This window comes from Strongylocentrotus purpuratus, unplaced genomic scaffold (assembly GCF_000002235.5).
Source record: "Strongylocentrotus purpuratus isolate Spur 01 unplaced genomic scaffold, Spur_5.0 spur5_scaffold_12, whole genome shotgun sequence".
Lineage (NCBI taxonomy): Eukaryota > Metazoa > Echinodermata > Echinoidea > Camarodonta > Strongylocentrotidae > Strongylocentrotus > Strongylocentrotus purpuratus.
In genome coordinates this window covers 3,467,863-3,491,371 of record NW_022145597.1, presented here as the reverse complement: position 1 = coordinate 3,491,371, position 23,509 = coordinate 3,467,863, and the positions used below count along the sequence as shown (strand labels likewise).

General features: G+C 40.0%; 1 protein-coding gene across 1 annotated transcript in view; it reads left to right on the top strand.

Annotated features, from left to right (window-relative positions):
• Positions 1-297: 297 nt before the first annotated feature.
• LOC584333 (oxidoreductase ptaE) overlaps positions 298-23,509 on the top strand; it is a 31,146-nt gene continuing 7,934 nt past the window's right edge. Inside the window, exons 1-5 of the mRNA XM_030981617.1 lie at positions 298-747; positions 18,976-19,211; positions 21,071-21,340; positions 21,920-22,150; positions 22,982-23,136. Of these exons, the coding sequence (XP_030837477.1) occupies positions 657-747; positions 18,976-19,211; positions 21,071-21,340; positions 21,920-22,150; positions 22,982-23,136 (983 nt within the window). The 5' untranslated portion in view covers positions 298-656. The remainder of the gene's footprint in view (positions 748-18,975; positions 19,212-21,070; positions 21,341-21,919; positions 22,151-22,981; positions 23,137-23,509) is intronic.

Sequence of the window (23,509 nt, the reverse complement as noted above, 5' to 3'; positions counted from 1 at the left end):
ATAATGATAAATTACAACTTTATTATTACGCATGTTTATGACATTATGACACATTACTTGGGATAATCGGGAACTCTTAAATTATGTCCAAAGTCGATTATCTCTTCTTGTTCCTAAAACTGCATGTATGTTCATCCTCGTACAGATGACATTGAATTGAGAAAACAATACAGCGCACACATACAACCCGGAAATTACGTTTCCCTGACGTTAAAATTAGTGATCAACTTATATAAACGGTGGCGGGGGGGGGGGGGGGGGCTGTAAGTTCATGATTCTAAATGTATTTGCACATGGTACATAACGAACAATTAACTGACAGTCGGACATGCTCTGTTTACTCGCTAAACAAGACAGGTACCAACGATCTGTTTATCCAACCAGACCTAATTTTCGATCTACTATTTAAACCTTCTCCTTCGGAATGAACAGTTGATTTCACGCGTCGTTTTATTTCATGTGTAAACATTAAAGGCAGCTTTATAGCCAATAAACTTAAAGCCGATCGATGATCGAAGGCATTGTTAAACAGTCTATCACCGGGAGCAGACCACGAAAATAATTTGCCGGAGACCAACACTACAGGTTATCATTGTTGGGTAACTATAACCCAAAGGAGTTTTGTCCCCTGGATCTGTGTATGTTTCCTCAACAAGATGGGACGTTTCGTGATTCAAGGAGTTTTCATGATTTGCATTAGCGTTCTGCTGATAGCTACAGTCATGGAAAAGTCACTTTATGTAGTAGGTGGGTACAGAAACAATATTAAAGCACTGTTTTCTAGAAAATATGTTCCTTTTCAAGTAGGGCTTAAATTCGACCGACACCAATGTCACTTCATGAAATATGTTCGATTTTATGTTTCTCATAGTTTTGTGTGATGGCAATCATGATTTTTTGTTATGGCGGAGGGGCGTTTGATTGTTTGCAACATCCTTCTAACGGTTTTCTGGTTGTGTTGTTGTTATTGTTGTTTGTTGTTGTTGTTTGTTGTTGTTCAGGTTTATGTCTATCCCAAAACCTGTTTTTAATTACATTCAAGTGATTGTAATAATGATAATGATGATGACAGTAATAATGGTAATAATCAAATTAACGTTATATTCAGGGGCATCGCTAGACCTTTTTCAGTAGAGGGGGGGGGGGGGGGGGGGTTTAGAGGCCACCGATTATCGACAAAACTAACCACCAATTACCGACAAAAAATGAATGTCCCAATGTCTACAAATTTAACCCTATAAACCCGGAGCCGAAGGCTAAATTGTTTTTCATATGAACTATCCATAGTACTTGCGTATGCGCAAATGGTCCTTTTCCTCGACGACCGGAGGGGGGGGGGGGAGGGGCAAGTGGGGCACAGTGCCCTCCCCCACTTTTTAACTTCCCGAAAAGTGCCCTTTTTATATAGGAAAAGTGCCCCTTTAACTTTTTAAGAAGTGCCCCTTTTACATAGGAATAGAGGCCCTTTTACTTTGACAAGTGCCCCTATTAATTTGTAAGTGCCCCTTCCCCTTTTCAACTCTGACAAATGCCCCTTTTATTTGGACACATGCCCCTTTTCCTTTGACAAGTTCCCATTTTCCTTCGCAATAAGTGTTCATTTTCCATTCTCATAAGTGCCATTTTTAATCTCTAGTAAGTGCCTCTAGTTAGGTACGAGAAGTGCCTTTCTTCACTTTTGATTAATGCCCCCTCACCTCTGATAATTGTCCTATTTAAATCTGAGAGGCGCCTCTTTTACTTTGACAAGTGCCCCTTTTCCTTTGTAAGAAGTGCCACTTCCCCTTTTAATAACTACCCCCATTTTGACTCGGATAAGCGCACCTTATATTTGCACATGTGCCCTTTTTCCTTTCCAATAAGTGCCCCTTCTCCTAATGATAAATGCCCCATTGAAAAATAGCCCCTTCCCCCTCTTCATAAGTGCCCCTTCTCTGCAATGACCCTTTTTAGGTACGAGAAGTTACTCCTTTTCACTTCAGATAATTGCCCCCTTCACCTACGATAAATACCCCTTTGAAATATGATCGGTGCTCATTTTCTTTTAACTAGTGCACATTTTCCTTTATTACAAGTGCCCCCTTTTCATTCACATAAGTGCCTCTTTACATATTTGGTCATTGCCCCTTTTCAGGTGCGATAAGCGCCTCTTTTTACCTCTGATAATTTCCCTTTTAACAATATATAATAATATCTTATAAATGCCCCTATCAAAATCTGATAGGAGACCCTTTTCCGTCGACAAATGCCCATTTCCTATTCTCATGACTGACTTTTTTCATACCTGGTGAGTGCCTCTTTTTGAGGGTGTAAGAAGTGCCCCATATTCACGTCTGATAAGTACTCTTTGTACTTTGGCACATGCTCATTTTTTTCCTAATAAGTTTCCCCTTTTCCTCTCATCATTAAACGCGCCCTAGCCCCCCCCCCCCCAAAAAAAAGCTCGCTTGCTACGCTCGCACGCATCTATAGATGATAAGCACATTCTCATAACGGAAGACTGAAAAGACCTAGTTATCGAAGGTCTTTTCAGTCTTCCGTTATGAGAATGTGCTTATAACCCCATTAGGGTTGGTTTTTTCCTCTTTATAAGATATAGTTTTTCACACTGGGACCTCACACATCTTACAAATTTTCCTCGCCCGCTTCGCTCGCTCGCAAAAAATTGTTTAGACAATCAAACCCAACTGGATGCTTAAGCAATATCTTGTGAGGTGTTTAAAGTGAAACAAATATTGAAACCATCCCTGATAATTGTAATCACAATGTAGGGGTATATACCGCTGTCTACAAAATTGTATATTTTCGCATTGAGATTTCTCTTAGTTGGTGCCCTTTTTTCTCCAGAAAGAGCCCCTTTTCCTTGGTGCCCCCACTTTGTAAGTCGCTCGGCCGTACCTGTCAGCATCATAGCTATATATTTAAATGCAGGCGCGTAGCTAGAGCAAGCGAATCACTTAAAGAGCGCGCGAAGCGCTGTCCCCTTAGGGGATGGGTGAAGGGCCTCCCGCGCGAAGCGTGGAAGCTTAGACGTTTCATTAAATTATTAGAGAAAGAAGACGATTCGTTATACCGTTCTCGACTCTTAACCCTTGTCTGAATGAAGTTTTTCCCCCTCCCGCGCAAAGCGCTGAAGCTTTGACGTTTTATTAAATTATTATAGGAAGAAGACGATTTGTTGTACCGTTCTCGACTCTTAACCTAATTGTCTGAATTCAGTTCCCCCCTCCCGCGTGAAGCGCGGAAGCTTTGACGTTTCATTTAATTATTAGAGGAAGTAGACGATTTGTTGTACCGTTTTTGACTCTTAATTAGCCCTAAATGTCTAAATTCAGTCTCCCCCTCTCACGCGAAGCGCAGAAGCTTTGACGTTTCCTTAAATTATTAGAGAAAGCAGGTGATTCATGCTACTGTTCTCGACTCTTAATCCTTGTCTGAATTCAAAGCGCGAAAGCTTTGACGTTTTATTGAATTATTATAGAAGGAAGACGATTCATTTACCGTTCACGACTCATAACCCTAATTGTCTGAATTCAGTTTTCCCCCTCCCGCGCGAAGCGCGGAAGCTTTGACGTTATCTTAAATTATGAGAGAAAGCAGACGATTCGTTGTATTGTTTCTGAGGAGCTTGATTTTTTTGTTCACACCAATTCAGAGCTGTTTCCGATATTTTTTATCGAACATGCACTGTCATAAACATAAACAAGTTATTTTGAGCTACAGCGTACAACAAGCACGTATTAATAATATTTGGAATCATCCAACGAACTTCGACAGTTTAACATCAACGCAAAGGGAAAGTGTAGTCTCGTGTTTACATTGGACACCCAAGTACATGGATCTTCAGGGTTGTCAAACATTGAGGCTCAAGCCAATGAGTCCTACCAAAGAACGACAAAAGACCTTCCTCTTCTTCTTTTTCTTCTTCTTCTTCTTCTTCTTCTTCTTTTTTCTTCTCCTTCTTCTTCTTCTTCTTCTTCTTCTTCTTCTTCTTCTTCTTCTTCTTCTTCTTCTTCTTCTCATTATTATTATTCCTCATTCGTTTCTTCTTATTCTTCACCAAAAACGTACTGTATTTTCTCTCATCTCATTCCTTGTCCGTACCATAATGACCATCGGCTTCTCCCTTCATCTTACTGTGTCCATGGTAATCTGGGTGAGAGCCGAGTCTGAAGAATACGTAGACCTTACTTGGAGAAGCATAAGTGTTATAACCTTCCTTTCCATCGATTTCTCCTCCGAGGAGTATACTCAAGTCTAGGGAGTCCGCAGACAAAGGAAGAGACGAGTCTACATTGCAGGGGAAGTCCCAGTGTCTCAGTACCTCGCCTTCTGCTCATGAGGCCATCTGAGCCATAAGGGTGTTAACTCGAGGCAATATAACTAAACCTCAGTCACAACGTCAAACCGTCTCCAAATGGACCGAAAGAATTGCAACGTAATTTTACATCGGTTTGTTATCGGTTTGTCATCGGTCCGACGCCAGTCGTGTTGATGTGACTGGAGCCTGAATAAATTAGGGGGCCTGGGTTGAGTGCAGAGAGGGGGAGAGTTCCCCCAGCCCCCTCTCGCGTGAAGCGCGGAAGCTTTGACGTTTCATTAAATCATTAGAGAAGAAGACGATTCGTTGTACCGTTCTCGTCTCTTAATCCTTGTCCGAATTTTCAAAAATAATATTTGATTCATTGTCATTCAGTGGCGTAAAGGAAGCTCAGGGGTTTTACACATTGAATTACGGTCAGATGAGCATATTTTGATACCTAATATTTATTATGTGACACTGGCAGGTCACTATTTTTTATTTCTTTCTTTCTATTTCTCTTCAACATACTTTTTCAAAAAAGTGTGGGGGAGGGGTGCTCGAGCCCCCCAGGACCCCGCCGTTTCGCGGGCTCTGACACTTAGGCTTCTAAATAACTGTATTTTTTTGCCTGACTATAAATTTGGGAATTTGTCATTTGCAAACAAACGCATAAAAAACTGTAATTTACACAAAAGTGAGAAAAATCCCGGAAAATCACTTGTATCAAATTAGAAATAAACCACGTTTGATTTTTTTTTTTTTTTTTTTTTTTTTTTTTGGGGGGGGGGGGGGCAACTGTCAGTACGCCAGTGATACAAGATTTCGATTTTCTTTTTTAAACGATATCTTCAGAAATGAGCATCATGCATGTTGTAAATATATTGACGTTTAAATCAACCAATCACATGTCAAGTTTAGCTGAATGTATGCAGCTATAATGTGATGCTCAAAAGGCTGTTAAACGACTTTGAATTAAAGAAAAGAAAAAATTCCCACAAAGTGTGTGAGTTGATACAGGGAAGCAGGGGCAGATCCAGCCGGTGGTAATTTTTCAACAACATGAAGCAAACAGTAAGCATTTAAAAACTTCAGATGCCTGTTTGATTATGATGACAATTCGAGTCATTTCAAGTAACATATAAGACCGTTGACATGGAAACGAAATGTTAAACATTTGTGTAACTACGCCCCTTCCAAAAAATGAAAACAAATGAATAATAATAATAATAATAACGTTTTATTTACCCAGGGTAGCCACTTTAGTTATGAAACTGATCTTTCAGCGGGCTCTGCGTAGCATAATATTTTATTACTACCCTTCTCTAATCTAATATGCTGAGCGCCTAGCTAGAAGGCAGAAGGCCTTGATGTATCATGGTAATATTTAGGGAAATGCGATCTAAGCAACAATTTCTGAATTTTAGCGACAATCGTTTGTCATTGCTACTTTTTGATACTTCTGATTTGATTTGATTTGATTTGATTTGATTTATTTTCCCACTCAAATATCCACAATTTAAAATGAGATATATAAACCATACAGTAACGTATCAAAATTTCGGGACTCATGACAAATTCATTTAACAATTGATTTCACTTTAGTGTGGTACGGTATGTCACTGAAACAGCTCCCGTTGGATTTTTGTGCCAAAGTTGATTTTTGTGCATTTTTGGATTCATTGGGGTCCAAGCTATCAGAAACTGACGGGGTTCAAATTTTCCCAAAGACACCAAATTTCCCTATTGCGCGTTATATAATCCATTTTGGCGCCCAATATGGATCCCCCAGGAAATGAAGGAGGGGTCTGAAAATGTGAACCCCAATTGGGATCCTTTTGAAGCCAGAACAGCAACAACAATAAAAAAATAAAAAATCAACTTTGGCACAAAAATCCTACGGGATTACATACCATACCGCACTACTTGGTTGATTGTATTGTTCGGTTTATTTAGCAGAGAGGAATTTAAAATAAATTCATTCTCATGGTTAACGACGAAGTATTACTATTATTCTTATTTTTTTCACCGCCTCACATTGCTATTTAATTGGAGCATAGACCAACTTGGAGACAGTTGGCTTAACAGTTAATTGCACTTGGTTGAGTCCACTGTTCTGAGAGAGGTAGACATGAACATTCCCATCATTAACGACGTGCAGTAACAAATTGAAATTTCAGATCTCGTGACAAATTCGTTTTACAGTTAATTCCACTTGGTTGATATTCTATTGTTCGGTTTATTAGCAGAGAGAGATGAAAAAAAAAACATTCTCATGGTTAGCGACGAAGTATCATTATCATTCTTATTTTTTCACCGCCTTTACAATGCTGTTCAATTGGAGAGAAAAAAAAAATCGAATGTTTAAAAGGTTCCTGGAAAAAGATTCAATTGTTGTTAAGGAAATTCAGTTGATACCACGCGGTTGATTTTATTGTTCAGACTATAAAGCTGAAAGAGAAAAAAAAATTGTTATTCCCATGATAACGACCTTGCATTATTATTCTTATTTATTCATCGTGTCTACAATACTATTTGAACAAATAACGGCACTCTCATTCGCCACCGGCTGGATCCGTCCATGGGTTTCGGCTGTGACCTAATTATTCAGAACGCCATTCGCCCCATTTTCTTTCTTTTCTTGGTGACCAAACGCAGGGCATCTCAAAGCCGGACGATCAGCCTTTTCACACATCGCTAAAATTCATCGTATCTAGAGCTGATTAGTTTAAAGCTGTTTAACTCAACAGCTTTAAACAGCTTTAAAGAAAAATTTCCCTGTGTGAACGTCGTTTATACGATGTTCGGACAAATACGAAGTCGCGATTCATACGCCCTTCAAAGCAGGCTGCAGATACGAAGTGCGTATCTAGAGAGCTTGACATTTTGTGTATGAACGGATATGTGTGTTTAAACACGTGTGTAAACGCTCAGTAGGGCCATTGCGCATTTACGAGCAAGTGACAGAGCAGTGAATCTCGAACGACCGCACCGAAAACTTCTGTGTGTAAATGATGTTGTATCTAAAGCTGATAAGTTTAAAGCTCTCTAAACTAATCAGCTTTAAAGAATTTTACCCGTGTGTGAAAAGGCTGGATGAAACTCTGTCAAGGCGGGTATTATTGACGGCATTAAACCATGCATGATTATAATATGGAAGGCCGTTTGGTCCATAGCACACATCTCGTGGTTTCTAATACTTTGTTTCCATGAAGTTAACCCGGAAGTTAAAGGTAAAGACCAATTTTGGAAACGCCCCCTCTTTAAAAAAATGAAATGGAAGCTCTTATTACCAATCATGTGAAAGAATATGTTTTGACTAATACGTGACGATTCAAATTTTGCCGAGAAACCGCCTTCTAAATGATATATTTGGTAAATTATTATATCTATTAGGACCTGATGTATATTGGACTACCCTATATCTATCCAATATACATCTTGCAGTGAACAGTGCTTGTAACTTTACCAAGACTCGGCTAAATTTCTTATCATTTTGATGATTCCAGAACCTTGCAGTACACACCAATACTTATATGCTAGATGATCAACCCTTTCTGATCGATTCCACGACGTTTCTTTCACAATGCAATCGCATGACCAGAACTGGTCTTTATCTTTAACATTGTCCAAAGATAAAATTGTTGATATAACTAAATTTCTCTGGCAGCACCCCGGTTGAAAAACGTTGAATTCTAAGGGGCATATTTGAGGGGCAGATTAGGCCGGAAGGGGATATACCGCTTGCCCCTTTAAAGTCGGAATATTTTGCCTTTTAAAGATAGGTTTTAAAGGCACGTCCAACATACACGTCCAACCATTGTACCTGGAAATGTACCATAGTTACAGTAACCAACTGCCACTATTTTAGTAAGTTCTGTAGGTAGTAAAGCCGGAGTTATTGTGTTCTTCATTGTTTGCCCTCTTTATTATAATTTATTGACACTTTGCTGCTATATTTACCTTTAAGGATAGTCCGTGGTGATATTTATGTAGACGGAAGAAAAAAAGCGTTGACTTAATTTCTAATGAAGCCTGGCTTGAATATATATGTTTTATTTTGGTTTATCGAATTAATTTATCAATTTCATTGATAAATGTATCTAAAATGTATCTAGGACCCTGCTTAAATCAGTAATTATCAGATTTATTTATGTGCTATTGCATGTTGCTTCTTAAAGGTTTCAGGTCGTTATTTCGAATAAGGATATTTCAGGTGGGTTAAAGGTGCAGGGAGGAAAAAATAAATTCCCGGTTTTAGGACACCTACCCCCTGGACATCCACCCCGGATAACCACCCCAGTCAACTACCCCACTAGGACAACTAACCCCTAGGACAACTTACCCCCGGACAACTACCCCCGGACAGCTCCCCCCCCCCCCCCCGAGAACTACCCTACGACAACTATCCTCTAGGACAACTATGAATGGTATATGTCCTAGGGGGTAGTCGTCCTAGAGGGTGGTTGCCCTAGGGGGTAGTTTTCCTAGGAGGTAGTTGTCCTATATAGGGGATAGTTGACTGGAACGGTTATCCGGGAATGGATGGCCAGGGGGTAGGTGTCCGGATACATAAACTCCCGTATAGCTAAAGGGAGAAAAGAAGAAGAGGCTGAGAAAACCTATCGTATTGTAAAAGACGGCCTATCTCCTCGGTGTCAACACATGACATTTGGTAAATTCTTATCAAGCTAAACATAATCCTTATTGTTGGTTTCATATTGCAGGAAACACAACTTGCAATCAAGGCTCGTTTTATAGATTCAGTTACTGTCCGACCTTTGCTGTTTGTCTATGGACTGTACACGACATATTGATTAGAGTGTAAAGTGTATTGGTGTTTACAATGTCTGTAAGTAAACTGTGGTCACTAAAGCTAAGGAGATAGCGAGATGACCAGGGTATTACTGAAGTTCATTATAGTGACTCGGTAACATTGGTGAAGGTTGAGGAAAACACTGCGTAATATTGTTGTATGAAAATTAAAGGCACACTGTCCTACTTGTAGGTAATTGCTCCCTCTATATAGAAAACTTCCCCAATCGGTGCCTGTTGGTCCCCCATGATCCTCTTTTTCTTATGTTAAATGAGAGCTGAGTTAATGAGATAGCCACCTGTGATAGTGACATCGCTGGCTCGCTGGATGGTCTAATCCCTTCTAGCTGAAGTAGTAAAGCCTGCCTTTAACATGCAAACAACCCTGAACAAAATTCTCACACCACAAAGATATTTATTTCAAGGTTTTCTTTGAAGGCGTCAGTGTGCGACACTCTCTAGTAGTAGTAGTGCATTCTCCCAATCATTTTTTAATTTCCCCAACCGTTTTTTTTCTCAAGAAAATAAGACATAAGACATGCTTTGAAAACCTTTCAACACTTAAAGGCATCGTTTAACCATATTACGTCTATGGTTTAACAATGTTAAATGTGAGATGCATGGCCCTACGTGTTATCAGCGTCTGTGATATATATGGTGTAATATTGAAACCCTAAAACAATTGCGCTTCAAGATGATTATGAAGTGCCTCATAAAAGTAAACAATCTTTGAGTGAACGGTTTTACTATACTCCCAGATAGACTGTAGTAATAAAAAACGTAAGGAAAACGGTTTTTTAAATTCCAATCATAAATGTCTTGATAATCTGGCGAGCGATCGGCTTGTAAACATCATGGGATTCCTTACTGATCTAAAGGTTTATACTTATGATTGCAGCATGAGCTAAATCAAGTGAGTTGATTTTGCGATCGCTCACTTGAAGTATTACTACCACCCTCTCTCTCTCTCTCTCTTTAGTTTACTCTCTTTCCTCTTCCATTTTCATTTAAATTCCTATTTGTATAAAATGTTTTATAGTTTGTTTACATTATGTTTTTTTTTGTATTATTGTATAATTTGTGTATATTTGAAATGTAATTTGTGTGTGACAGCAGGGCTCCCTTGTAAAGCAGGCCTTGCGGCTTGAATGGGACTACCCTACTTTTTTTTTTATAAAGAAAACATGAATAAATAAATAAATAAATAATAAATAGGATTTTGTTTAGAATTTGAGACTAAGATACCCAATCCCTTTAAGATGCCACTGCAACCAACGTTGGGAAACTTCAGCGAATTCAAAATGCTGCCGCCAAACTTGCCTCATGTTCCCCCATAGTTCTGTCACATGAAACCTATTCTTCGTCTATTAAACTGGCTACCTATCAGGCCCCGGAGATTACAAAATACTTCTTCTCACCTTCAAATGCATCTATTGACTCGCTTCACCCTACTCATCTGAACGGTTCTAGGACACCTACCCCTGGACATCCACTCCCGGATAACCACCCCCAGTCAACTACCCCCTAGGACAACTAACCCCTACGGCAACCACCCTCTAGGAAGACTACCCCCAGGACAACTACCCCCAGACAACTACCCCTAGGACAACTACCCCCTAGGACAACTACCTCCCGGACAACTAGGGTAGTTGTCTGGGGTTAGTTGTCCTGGGGGTAGTCTTCCTAGAGGGTGGTTGCCGTAGGGGTTAGTTGTCCTAGGGGGTAGTTGACTGGGGGTGGTTAGCTGGGGGTGGATTTCCAGGGGGTAGGTGTCTGGATACGCATCTGAACTATCAGGCAACCATTCTCCTACTCCCGTCGTTTTTCTCAAGGCAAAACATATCTAAACACTCACCTCTTAGAGCATGTATATGGAAAGTGCGCTATACTCATACATTATCATTATTATTGTTATCATTATTATTATCATTGCTGTTGTTGATGATTTATTGGTACAAACGTGAAACAATTGATTTTGAAGTAAATTTGTACTTCTTGTAAATATTCGCACACTCCGTCACGTAGTCTCTGTAATCAGAATTATCCGATATTTCTGAGCTCTAGGCAAACATAATCATAATTAAGTTCTGATGTAAACATATTATGAATACGTGATAACTAGATTTAAAGACAGTAGAACACCGAAGAACACAAAGTATAGTCATCGTCCTGATAGGGGATGACTGCATTTGTTTAACGAACGTGACGTTTTAAGAGGCATCATAAAGACGCCACCATGTAAATTGTTTACTAAGAATAGTTTTCTTTCTTTTCAGGTCATATAAACATGAGTTTGACTTTGAATAAACTAGAAAAAAGTTGTGCAAATAGAAAGAGGCGCATGATCACTACATTTAAGTGTAATAATACCTCAGCCACAAGGACAAAATTGACAGAAGACCGCCAATAGACGGGAATAATTATGACCGACATCAGCACGAATGACCCCGATTTTGATATGTTAACAATGAAAAACTCTGTTTCTCCACCATACAAATTTAGCTTACGAGGAAATCCGGCGGTTTGGCATAGATTTGGCGAAATAATTACTGAGTTTTAATATCATTTTAGTGTCGACATGTAATACAGCCATCGGCATCACTGTAAAATACCCTTCAATACTTATAAGGATTAAGGATGATTACAGTCAGGATTAGTGTTAGGTTTAGGGTTAGACGTTAGGGTTAATTATGATTAGGGTCAAATTTTTTCGTATAATAGGGTATTCTGAGACGTTTTACGGGTGTAGTTCATTAAAATAGTTAGGCCGAACAAAGTTCATTCAAATAATCTATTCTGCATTGTATCAGTTTCGATTCAGCCACAGTTCAGCCGATAAAATCCAGACCAAACCTTAGCAAGAAACTCCGGTCATATCCCTAATTGATAAACCAGACCGTGACTATATTACGACACATTTCTATGCTGCAGATGTGTACAAAACAGTTTAAGGCCGATCTCAGATATTTCCTTACACATTATTGGGGGAGGGTGTCACGGGCAGGTTAAAAAAATATCAAATCCAGATTAATTTGATATCTAAACGGGCCTACCTCAGTCACACAGAAACAGTTCATGGCAGTTCAGGGTATTTTCATCGTGTTTTTTGGTCTCTTTAGTCAGGTGGATTAGCAAAATACACACGTTTGTTCGTAAATTAAATTTCCGAAAGCATTGCACATATCTTCTTCCAGTTAAGTGCCGCTTCATGGTGATGAAGATAATCGCACTGGTTTTGTGTGTATATGTGGAGACTTTCACATGTCCTGTCATTCCACATTTTAACTTGTTGTTCTTGTTGTGCAGGTGCATATATACATGTGTAAGTAAAAAACATTCCCAGTCTTGTAGACATTACATCTGCATCCCACTCAAGAAGACCTTGAAGGCGTCAAGAGAGTGGTATTGGGCTGGGTCCTGTGGAAGGTTGTTCCAGTCCTTGCAGGTTCTTGGGAAGAAGGAAGAAGCATAGGTCTGACTACTGCAGTTGAATGGCCTAAAACGAGATCCATGTCCTCTTGTTATTGATGTCAGTTCAGTGAGAAAGGACTGCCAGGTAACGTCGACAAGGTTGAAACGGATGCGATACAGCATGGCAAGGCGGCTGTGAAGGCGTCTGGTGAGTAGCAATGGCCAATTCAGGTTTTCAAGCATAGCCGTTACACTGGAGGTTTGATTAAAGTCACCGGTGACGTAGCGAGCACACCTTCGTTGGACCATTTCAATCTTGTTGACATTCCGCTGTGTGTGTAGTTCCCATGCTGTTGCAGCATATTCCACCACTGGTCGGACGTATGTAAAGTATGTGGCCTGCTTGATCCGCCGTCTACAGTGTTTAAAGTTCCGTCGCAAGAAGCCTGTCACAGAATTAGCCTTCTTGACTGTAGTATCAACATGACTATTGAAGTTGAGCTTCTGATCGATGTTGATTCCAAGATACTTGGCGGAACTCACTAATTCCAGGTCGTGCCCGTGGATGTTATACAGGCCTAGGATTTGTTTCCTCTTGTTGGTGACTCTCAGAGTCTGGCACTTGGACGGGTGGAATTCCATCCGCCACTTTCTCTCCCATTCCTGCAGCCTGTCAAGATCTTCCTGAAGATTTGTACAATCTTGGACTGATCTGATGCGTCTATATAGCATGCAGTCATCAGCGAAGAGGCGTATGGTTGAGTGCTTGACACTGTCTGGTAGGTCATTGATGTATATGAGGAAAAGCAGCGGGCCGAGAGCACTACCTTGGGGCACTCCAGATGTAATCTTGGCCTCGTGACTACGCTGGCCCTCCAGTGTGACTTGTTGAGTGCGGCCACTAAGGAAGCTTTCGATCCATTTAAGAGTAGTGCCACGTATACCATAATAGTCAGCTTTGAGGAGGAGTCGTCGGTGAGAGACTTTGTCAAACGCTTTGGCAAAGTCTAACAAGACGCAGTCTATCTGCTCTCTATCATCCAGTCCTTTGGCAAGGTCATTGATGGCAAGGATGAGTTGTGTTTCACACGATCTTCGCTTCCTAAAACCATGTTGTGAGTCTGACAACAGGTTGTGATTGATCAGGTGATGTATGACAGCACAATGCACTATGTGTTCACATAGTTTTGATAAGATTGCTGTCAGTGAGATTGGTCTGTAGTTTGCTGGAGATGACTTACACCCTTTCTTGTGGATAGGAACAACATATGCTTTCTTCCAGTAAGAAGGAATTTCGCCTTGAAGTAGGGAGGCCTCAAAAAGCAAACTAATGGCAGGTGAAATCTGATCAGCTGTCACCTTGAGGAGTCTAGCAGAGATGCCGTCTGGCCCAGTAGCTTTATGTGGCTTCAGTTTCTTCAACAATTTCGCTACGCCTGCTCGGCTAACTGATGTATCATCCATGGCTGGATAAGGACTGGGTCCCAGGTCTGGTAGAGCTGTGTCATCATCATCAGTGGTGAACACCGAGGCAAACTGCCTGTTCAGGATACTGGCTTTCTGCTTCGGGTCACAGTGAAGTATGTTGCCTTCCTTCAATGGTGCTACTCCCATGTGATCACAGCGCATGGTTCTCACAAGGGCTCCAAGACGCTTGTTGCAGCCTGGATCATTGTCAATCAAGTCAGCAAGGTACTTGTTGTAGGCTTGTCTACACAACTTTTGTGTGGTCGTCTTTATAGCGTTGTAGCGATGCCAAGCTTTGGTTGTTGCTTTTGCATCACTACCACGCATGGATGAGATCCTCTTAGCCTTCCTATAGGCTCTGGCCTTCTTGCGACATATGCGTTTCGTGGCGGTGTTAAACCAACACTGGTTTGGCCGTGTCGAAGTCATCTTGGTTGGCACATGGTCCCTTAGAATTTTATCCAGGGCTTGTTGGATTTCAGCAAAGAGAGTTTCAACTGGAGATGTTGTGTCATGAGAAGCTACAAAGCAGTCTGCCCATGCTTTAGCATCTGTATGAATACCGTCAATGTCTACCTTCTTCCAGAGGAATATCTCCCTACGGATAGGTTTATTCCTATACGCTCTGACAGACAAATCCATGAATACCACATCGTGGTCACCGAGTCCCGGCATAGGCTCACACTGCCCAACCAACGTTGGGCGATTTGTGATGATGACATCGAGTGTGTTAGATCCTCTTGTTGGGAAGTTGACAATCTGACTAAGTCCTACATCTGCCAGAGTCTGCAGGTATGTCTCACTTAGGGATTTCCTGTATTGATGGGATCTTATCTCTTCTGTCTCCCAGTCTATATCGGGCAAGTTCATGTCTCCTCCGATGCACAACGCTGTGCCAGGATTAGACATGCACAGTTCTCGTATGAACTGGTTCATATTGTCCATATAAGGTTGGTTGGTGTTTGGAGGTCGGTAAACAGCTCCAAAAATAACACTGTTGTTGTTGTTTCTGTTCACGATCTTTGCAGCAACCACTTCAGCTTCACTAGTCACCTGCACCTGATAGCTATCAAGGCTTGAGGAGATGGCGAGCAAAACTCCACCATACCCGTTATTACGATCTTTCCTATACACATTGTAGCCAGGCGGGAAGATTTCTCCTTCACTTATGCTCGGTTTGAGCCATGTTTCACAGCCCATGATTACATCTGGCTTAACTGCATCCACAAGGCACCAAAATTCCTCCCTCTTTGAAACTATGCTCTGGAAGTTAATAGTCAGAGTTTTGAAGCGTAGTTTACCTTGGGGAGACAGGCTCTTCGAAGGAGAGGACGAAGTCTGTGGTGGTCCGGGAGAAGCAGAACTTGAAGTTGAGTAGCTGCTGTCATGTGTTAAGCTTGATGACTCGCTGCTTCTGTCAGTGTCCGATGATCCGGACATTAGTAAAGTGTCAAATAGGCTGGATGAGAACTTAGGCAATCCACAGTTACAGCATTCCCATGGTGTATCACATCTTCCGAGAACAGCCAAGAAACTATTGCCAATGTTTACACAATCAGCATGGAACCAGGTGTCGCATGATTCACACAGTATACTTGCTTTGGCTCCTTTATAAGACGTGCATGCCTTGTGGCATTCACCACATGGAAACTTGGGTTTCCTAGGTCCGGGATTTATTTCCACATCACCACTCAGTAGCAATACTGATATCAGTATGAACACGCACACAAACATGGCTGCAGGGGTTGAGTTACCAGCCAATGCCATGGTGAGACTTAATATTAGAATCTCTACCCTCAATGCAGCACAAAAATGGCAATGTTGTGATGCGCCCGAGATTCATACCTATGGTGCACTAATAGTATCACACACCGACACTAGATTGAGTTACCAGCCAGTGGCATGGTGAGACTAAGCATACAAGATAATGTATTATGATATAAATACATACATACATGTACATGCATGCAGATTCAATGGCAAGCCATGGTATGACTCCAGTACAGCATGAATAGTAACAACTAGTGAACCAGCTTGAATATATATAGGTGGGCACAGTATGTGAAGTCAGTCCAAAAAGCCAAATCAAGTACCACGAAGTAGCTCAAAAATACAGGACAAAACTACTCCATTCCATCCCAAGAGTATGCTCACAGATGAACTAGTCATGTATAGCATCAATATTCATGCAACAAATCCATTTATACCAGCAAAAAGATGTCAAACAAGATCAAATTTGACTGCACAAAAACAGGACCTGTGTACTGCTCCACACACACACACAAATACGATCATATTTCGAAATAAAACGTGAGTTAAAAAAGAAAATATAAAATCATTTTTTTATAATAACATATGTAAAGTGAGCCCTCACTTTTATCCTAAAAGTGTGCTTGTAAAGCAATCACTGTGAAAGGAGCTGCATATCAACCTGAACAAAAACTAAAACATGATACAATCAATGGAAAAGGTACAACAATTTCTAGGTGTATTTGCTTAGTCGATTTTACCCTATTTGAAAGTTGGTTCGTCTGATATTTTGAAGAAATCCAATTTTTATTTTCCGCCGCGAAAAAACCCAGTGAGTTTTTTAGTGAGCAAAAAGAATAAAAGATATGCAATGTTATTTCTTGTAATTATATCTTTTGGTAATAAACATTTGATCATGTTAGCCATCAATTAGCCATCTCTGATATTTGAAATGAAAATACCACTGTGACGTAAAATACTTCGTGGAATAAAGACCAACCAACTTCAATGAGGCTGCTCTTCCCTCCAGCAGAATGATGCAGCCCCCTGTTGGTTCACACATCATATAAGCTTACTAAATACTAGCTTGGTTTTTACTTGCACTGGACTTAGCATATTTTACTGTAAATTAACGAGTGTTTTGTCCACACACCATTCCTGCAATTCTTGACACTCCTTGTAGTTACTCGCCTCACCTACCATCCCAGTATAGCTTCCCGAGTGAGCTGCCAAAGGGATTACCCAACCAAGTACCAAGTATCACTCTCTGATTGCATGGTGGGAAATATGAATGATATTGATTCATTTTATATTCCTAGGAATATTAGATTTGTGTATTTCCCAGGTTTATAAAAACAATTATTACCCGTATCAGACATCTGAGCTGGTCATTTACAAAACCGTATTGCCCTAGTTTTCACTAGCAGTGGGAACGGAGGGGTATATTCTTTGTATTTTCCTTGGTCTCCCTGCGCGTATTGACTTTGCGTGTAGAGACGAGTGAAAATATACCTTGGTATTTTCCACGGTCTCGCATTTTCATTGCGCATCTATTAATATTATGCGTACGAGAACCTGCGCACTTTGCGCACACTCTATTGTGACGTAATAATCACACCAAATACACACTGTTTGTAGTGTATCGAAAATTTTGTCAAGCACTGGATGCACAGTGTTGGTTTGACAAAGTTTGTTCAGTTCTTGAGATTGTCATGGTGGATGTCTGTATTTGCTCTAGATGTCTGATTTGGATAACAATAAAAATATTGACTGGCTTTACTTTCGGGGGATATCAGAAATATTGACCGCGCTAAGACCATATTGCCCTCGTCTTTCGACTCGGGGCAATATGATCTGAGCTTGGTCAATATTTCTGATATACCCCTCAAGGCCAGTCAATATTATATAAATAACCTCATATGACTTGAGATGTGATACAAAATTGTAAGCTCTTGAGACATTACAAAGAAAACCTTTTTATAGTTGAGCAACACTTTGTACCCTGTGGAAGGATTAAAGAATAACATGATTTGGTTGAGAACATTTTATTATGTGAATTCAAGTGCTTTAAAGTGACTCGGTAACATTGCCTCAGATTCTGAAACAACATCCTGGAAATAGCTCATGCTGCAATCATAATTATAAACCTTTAGGTGAATCAGTAATCCAATGTCTTTTACAAGCCGATCGCCTGTCTGATTATCAAGATATGTATGATTGGAAATCGATATTTCATTTTTCGTTTTCCTAACGGTTTTCATAACACGTAGTCTACTTCGTTTGACGATAAACATACATTACAAAAAAGTGTCAGCAATACATTCTGGTAGCAGAAATAGAACATAAAACCACAAGGTGTTGCTACTGAAATGCCCGCCCGCCTCTCCCCGCCCACTCAGTGTTATTTAGGGTACGTGTATGCATGTTCCCTAATTTTGAAAGTACCCCCTTATCTCCCATGTGTATAATTCAATGAGAGTCGGCCTTTGTTGTGTGGAAAGCACCTCTTTACCGGAGATTTGGGGGACACGAATGCCGCCCCTCAGACCCAGGAGGGGAGGGGAAGGGGGGGGGGGGCTGATAGGATTCTCAGCCTTCGAAAATTCATGGAAATTACAGTTTCAGTATTATGACGGCGACTATCTTGGATTCTTTACTTAAGTATTTGATTTTCATGCATAGTCAGTCATGTGACGTAACATGCAGAACCTAATGGCCCGAATTCACAAAGGAGGTTTGTCGACAAACAGAGGTTTATCTACGTCATATGACGCGTTTTGACGCGTTTTTTTTTACAAACCTGGTTTGTAAAAACACGTCGAAACGCGTCATATGACGCACGAAAACCAAGGTTTGTCGACAAACCTCCTCTGTGAATTCGGGCTAGTGTGTTGGTAATGAAATCATACTGTGATAAATATAGCTCTCCTAAAGGTTTCAGGACACCTACCCCCTGGACATCCATCCCCTGGATAACCACACCAAGTCAACTACCCCCTAGGGCAACCACCCTCTAGGACAACAACCCCCGGATATCTACCCCGGACAACTACCCCCTCGGACAACTACCCCCGGACAACTACCCCCGGACAACTAACCCCAGACATCTACCCCCAACGACAACCATCCTCTAGGACAACTACCCCTCAGACAACTAATCCCTGATTTAACTCCCCATTCATTCTATGAGTTTCATTCCTCACACACTTTTAATCAACTTTCACATACAATAGCTTCGGGCATGGAGAACTACAAGGACCATGAATGCAAACGGATCTGCGAGTATCCGCCAAGCCCCAAGACCTGCAACTATAATTTCACTGTGGAGTGGTTCTACGCCATGTCTAAAGCCTGCTACGGATGTCCCTACAACCTGACTGACTGTGAAAGACCTCATTGCATCCCTCTGAACGGTGTGCCGCGGGCAGTCTCCGTCGTCAACCGCATGTTTCCGGGTCCAAGCGTTGAGGTACGTAGTCATCAATGTTACACAATGTATTCACCATCATCATGATCATACCTCATGCGGATGCCGTTAGACTACGTATTCAATTCCTCATTTTCCAGAAGCAGTAAAGCAACTTTGGCTAACCTCTCTTTAGCGCGACCTGAATATGAGACCCACTGGAGTCGAATTGAATTGGATTGAATTTCTTTATTGTCATGCACAAATAAAAGGAAGGCATCTTACGACTCGCATTTGTATAAAATATAACAATATATTAACATATCGTAAACAAATAACTACAAATAACTAACATAACATGACAATGTAATATAATGTAATCTCTCTGTTGAGAGCCAGAGGAAATATTTATATTATTTGTACTCCCCTGGCTCCCAACAGACAATATTAAAGAAATAACCAGTATTGGAAACGCTTCCCTCTCAAAAATGAAATGGAAGCTTTTATTAACAATCATGGGAAAGAATATGTTTTGACTAATACGTGATGATACAAATTTTGCCGGGTAACCGCCTACTAATTAATATATCTGGTAAATTATCATATCTATCCGGCCTGGATAGATATCCCGTATACATCTTTCTGTGTACAGTGCTTGTAACTTTACCAAGACTGGGCCAAATTTCTTATAATTTTGATGATTCCAGAACCATTGTTGATTCCAGTACACACCAATATTTGCTAGATTATCAACCTTTTCTGATCGATTCCACAACGTTTCTTTTACAATGCAATCCATGACCAGAACTATTCTTTACTGATATCTGACAAATAACTTAAAATTATACATTCTAGACAATGTTCAGTAAGCCCTGGAAGGCGAGGAGCAAACTCGCACGCGGTCACATCACTCATCGCGTGTGAGATTGCAGCGACACTGACTTTCTACGCACAGAATCATAATTATAGTCAGACAGTCACACTGAACAGTATTCATTCCAAGCTGATCACAGCGGAGGAGATTCAAGGGTCTGTGGGTTAAATGTCATTTTTATGTCACTGCTTTGTAACACTTCAGGACTTTGAGTGAAGAATTGTCCGAGGTTGATCCAGGTTCTTGCCGCGACATAAGCCCCCGTACATGTATGTCCTGCATTTCGCAAGGACGTGCTTGGACTTAACTCTGCTCATCCAGATTAGGATTCAGTCACGAATATTTCCATCAGAAAAGGCGATATAACTAACTAGAACAATTAACTTCACAATAATAATAATAATAATAATACATATGATTTATAAGGCGCCAAATCCACTTGATAGTCAAATGCTCAAGGCGCAGCTTGTGCAAAAGATGAAATACATACATGATACATTTATACAAAGTGCAATAGGAAAGGTACAGACATGAGAAGGTTATGGTAATCAATTATAAGCTAAATTAAAAGATATTTCTTAAGATTGCTTTTTAACACTTCAGCAGAACTGCTATTCTTAATCCATTGAGGGAGAGTATTCCATAATGAAGGTCCAGCATGTGCGAAGGTTCGCTCCCCCACTTTGATTTAACCCTAGGAGTAACAAATAAGCCAGAGTTTTGAGAACGTAACTGTCTAGAAGAAAAGTAATGCTTAATCAAGCCGAAGTTATACTGCGGAGCAGAGCCATGCATACAGTGAAATAATAGCAAAATAATCTTGAAAACAACACGTTTTTCTACGGGCAACCAATGGAGTGATTTGAGGACTGGTGTGATGTGACTGTACTTGTTGGACAGGGTCACGACACGAGCAGCAGCATTCTGTAATCTTTGTAATTTTGCGAGTAGGTTGTGAGGCGAACTAAACAATACTTATGGATGTCGATTTTCATGGGCTAACTGATAGATAATTTACCTCTTAAGATAATGGTTTTGTTGGTTACAGGTTTGCAAAGGAGACACAATTTCTGTGTGGGTTTCAAACCACATGCTAAACGGCGAAGGGACATCCATCCACTGGCATGGTTTTCCCCAGAAAAATTCGCCCTACATGGACGGCGTCTCAATGGTGACGCAGTGCCCTATCACCGAATTCACGAGCTTTAAATACGAATTTGTCGCAGATCATTCTGGGACGCACTGGTGGCACGCGCATGCTGGCATGCATCGCGCGGATGGTTTGTTTGGCGCCCTCATCGTTCGAGAACCTCGAGAGGTTAGTTCGTCCATTTTCTGCGCTTATAATCAGTCAAGCCATCGGGACCTGATAGAGGCCGATACAAAGGATCGGCGGGTTTGGAATCGGTTTGATATAGGTATGAAGGCTAGCATCATTGCCACGCCGGTTGTAGATTTAACAGACACTTTTAGCCTGTGCTTAAAATGCTTTATAATGTGACCGTTACAAAAGATCCTTTCCCATTAATTGCTCTTTTAAAATCTAGATAAATAAATTTTAATGACTTAAATGAAATTACTGTTGGTCTCTTAATGAGCATTTTTCTTTGAATCATGTTGTCATATATGTTATATTTGTAATTATATTGCTCTTATTATTATAATTATAATTATTATTATAATTGTAATTATAATTATTAGTATAATTATAATTATCAGTATAACTATAATTATTAGAATAATTATAATTATTAGTATAACTATAATTATTAGTATAACTATAATTATTAGTATAACAATAATTATTAGTATAATTATAATTATTAGTATAATTATAATTATAATTATAATTATTAGTATAATTATAATTATTATTATAATCATCATTAAATTGTAGGTTGACCAACAGAGCGCCCTCTTCGACTATGACCTGTCAGAGCACGTGATTATCACGCATGATTGGCTCGATCAAGTGACGCTGGACAAGTTTGCTGCGCATCATTTCGATGACGGATCCAACAGACCCGAGTCTGTGCTCATCAATGGAAAAGGAAAGCGAGCGCCGTTTTATGATGAAACGTCTAATGAGACAGTGTATACTGCAAGGGAAATCTTTCACGTCAAACAGGTGAGGAGCAGCTGGAATTTGTACGTTTGATGAAAACACAACTTTCAAGTAAAATGTTTTACCTTTCAATACGAAATACACATAGTCAATAATTTCCACTTCAAAAACTCAATCTATAAACTATGCCTAATATTTAAAAAGTTCTTACTTCATAGTGAATTCATCAAAGCTAGTATGTATCCTTTTAGGTTCGAAAGATATCCACGTATAAGTTTTTTCGTCTTAAGGGGGGGGGGGGGGGGGGAGGGAGGGGGCGAATGATTTGTCCTGGTTTATGTTACCTGAACACTCGACAAACAATCGTAAGAATAATTACACAATACAATTTACAAATTTCACAAATTCCACAACAAAAACACAAATAACGTCAAAGTAAACAAGGGTAACAATATCCTGTTGTTAACAGCTGGTTGCAGTTTGAGTGATATAATCTAACTTAATTTGGTTCCATTATGGTCAAATTAAGATTGAATTTCAGGCCTTATAGGTTTCTAAGGATCAGTGGTTTTCCAGCAGTCAGTCATAGCACATTCATTTAATCATCCTCATTCAAGAATAGACTAACTATAATCTGAACTTCGTTTAGTGTGTCATACTAGGCTCATACACATTTTTAACAGTTTGTAGCAATTACAGTGAAGATAATCATATGATAGTACAGTGGTGGAGTAGCAAATATTCACAAGAGTGAGTATGTATTTTAAAATGGTTTACTATGGTGGTTGGAAAATCTGATCCTCTGCGATATATTTGTTTTTATTTGATTTGATAATTATGTAATTTGACGAAGAAACCAATGCTTGAAATTTCTATTTATATTTTATATCCAAGGGTTTTAGATACCGCTTTCGGATCGCCAGTAATGCGATCACCAATGCCCCGTTGAAAGTCAGCGTAGATGGTCACAATTTAACTATCATTTCAAGCGAAGGAGGCGACATCGAACCCGTTGATGTCGACGCCTTTGTCATCTATGCAGGTGAACGGTAAGATATGACCGAAAATAAACGCAACACAATCACGAAATTTAATTCAAAGATGTTAACTGAAAGGTTATTCAATGCCCTGTGGTATTGCCTATAGAAATATTTTGTTGGAATATGTAACACGTCATTTCGATATGTGATGAGTTAAGTAAATGGAGGTTGCTTCAGGTTTATTTCTCTACGGTTTTTTTCTCACATGTTCTGGAAACCTTAAATTGGAACCCGAGAACATCATTTTATTAGGATACCCAGAGGTCTCAATTAAATTGGAAACATATTCACTGCCAAATTGTCTTTATCAAAATACTTGTTTTTTGTCCAGCGAAAGATCCTGCAAATTATTATTTTATTTATACAATATATCATTGTTAAA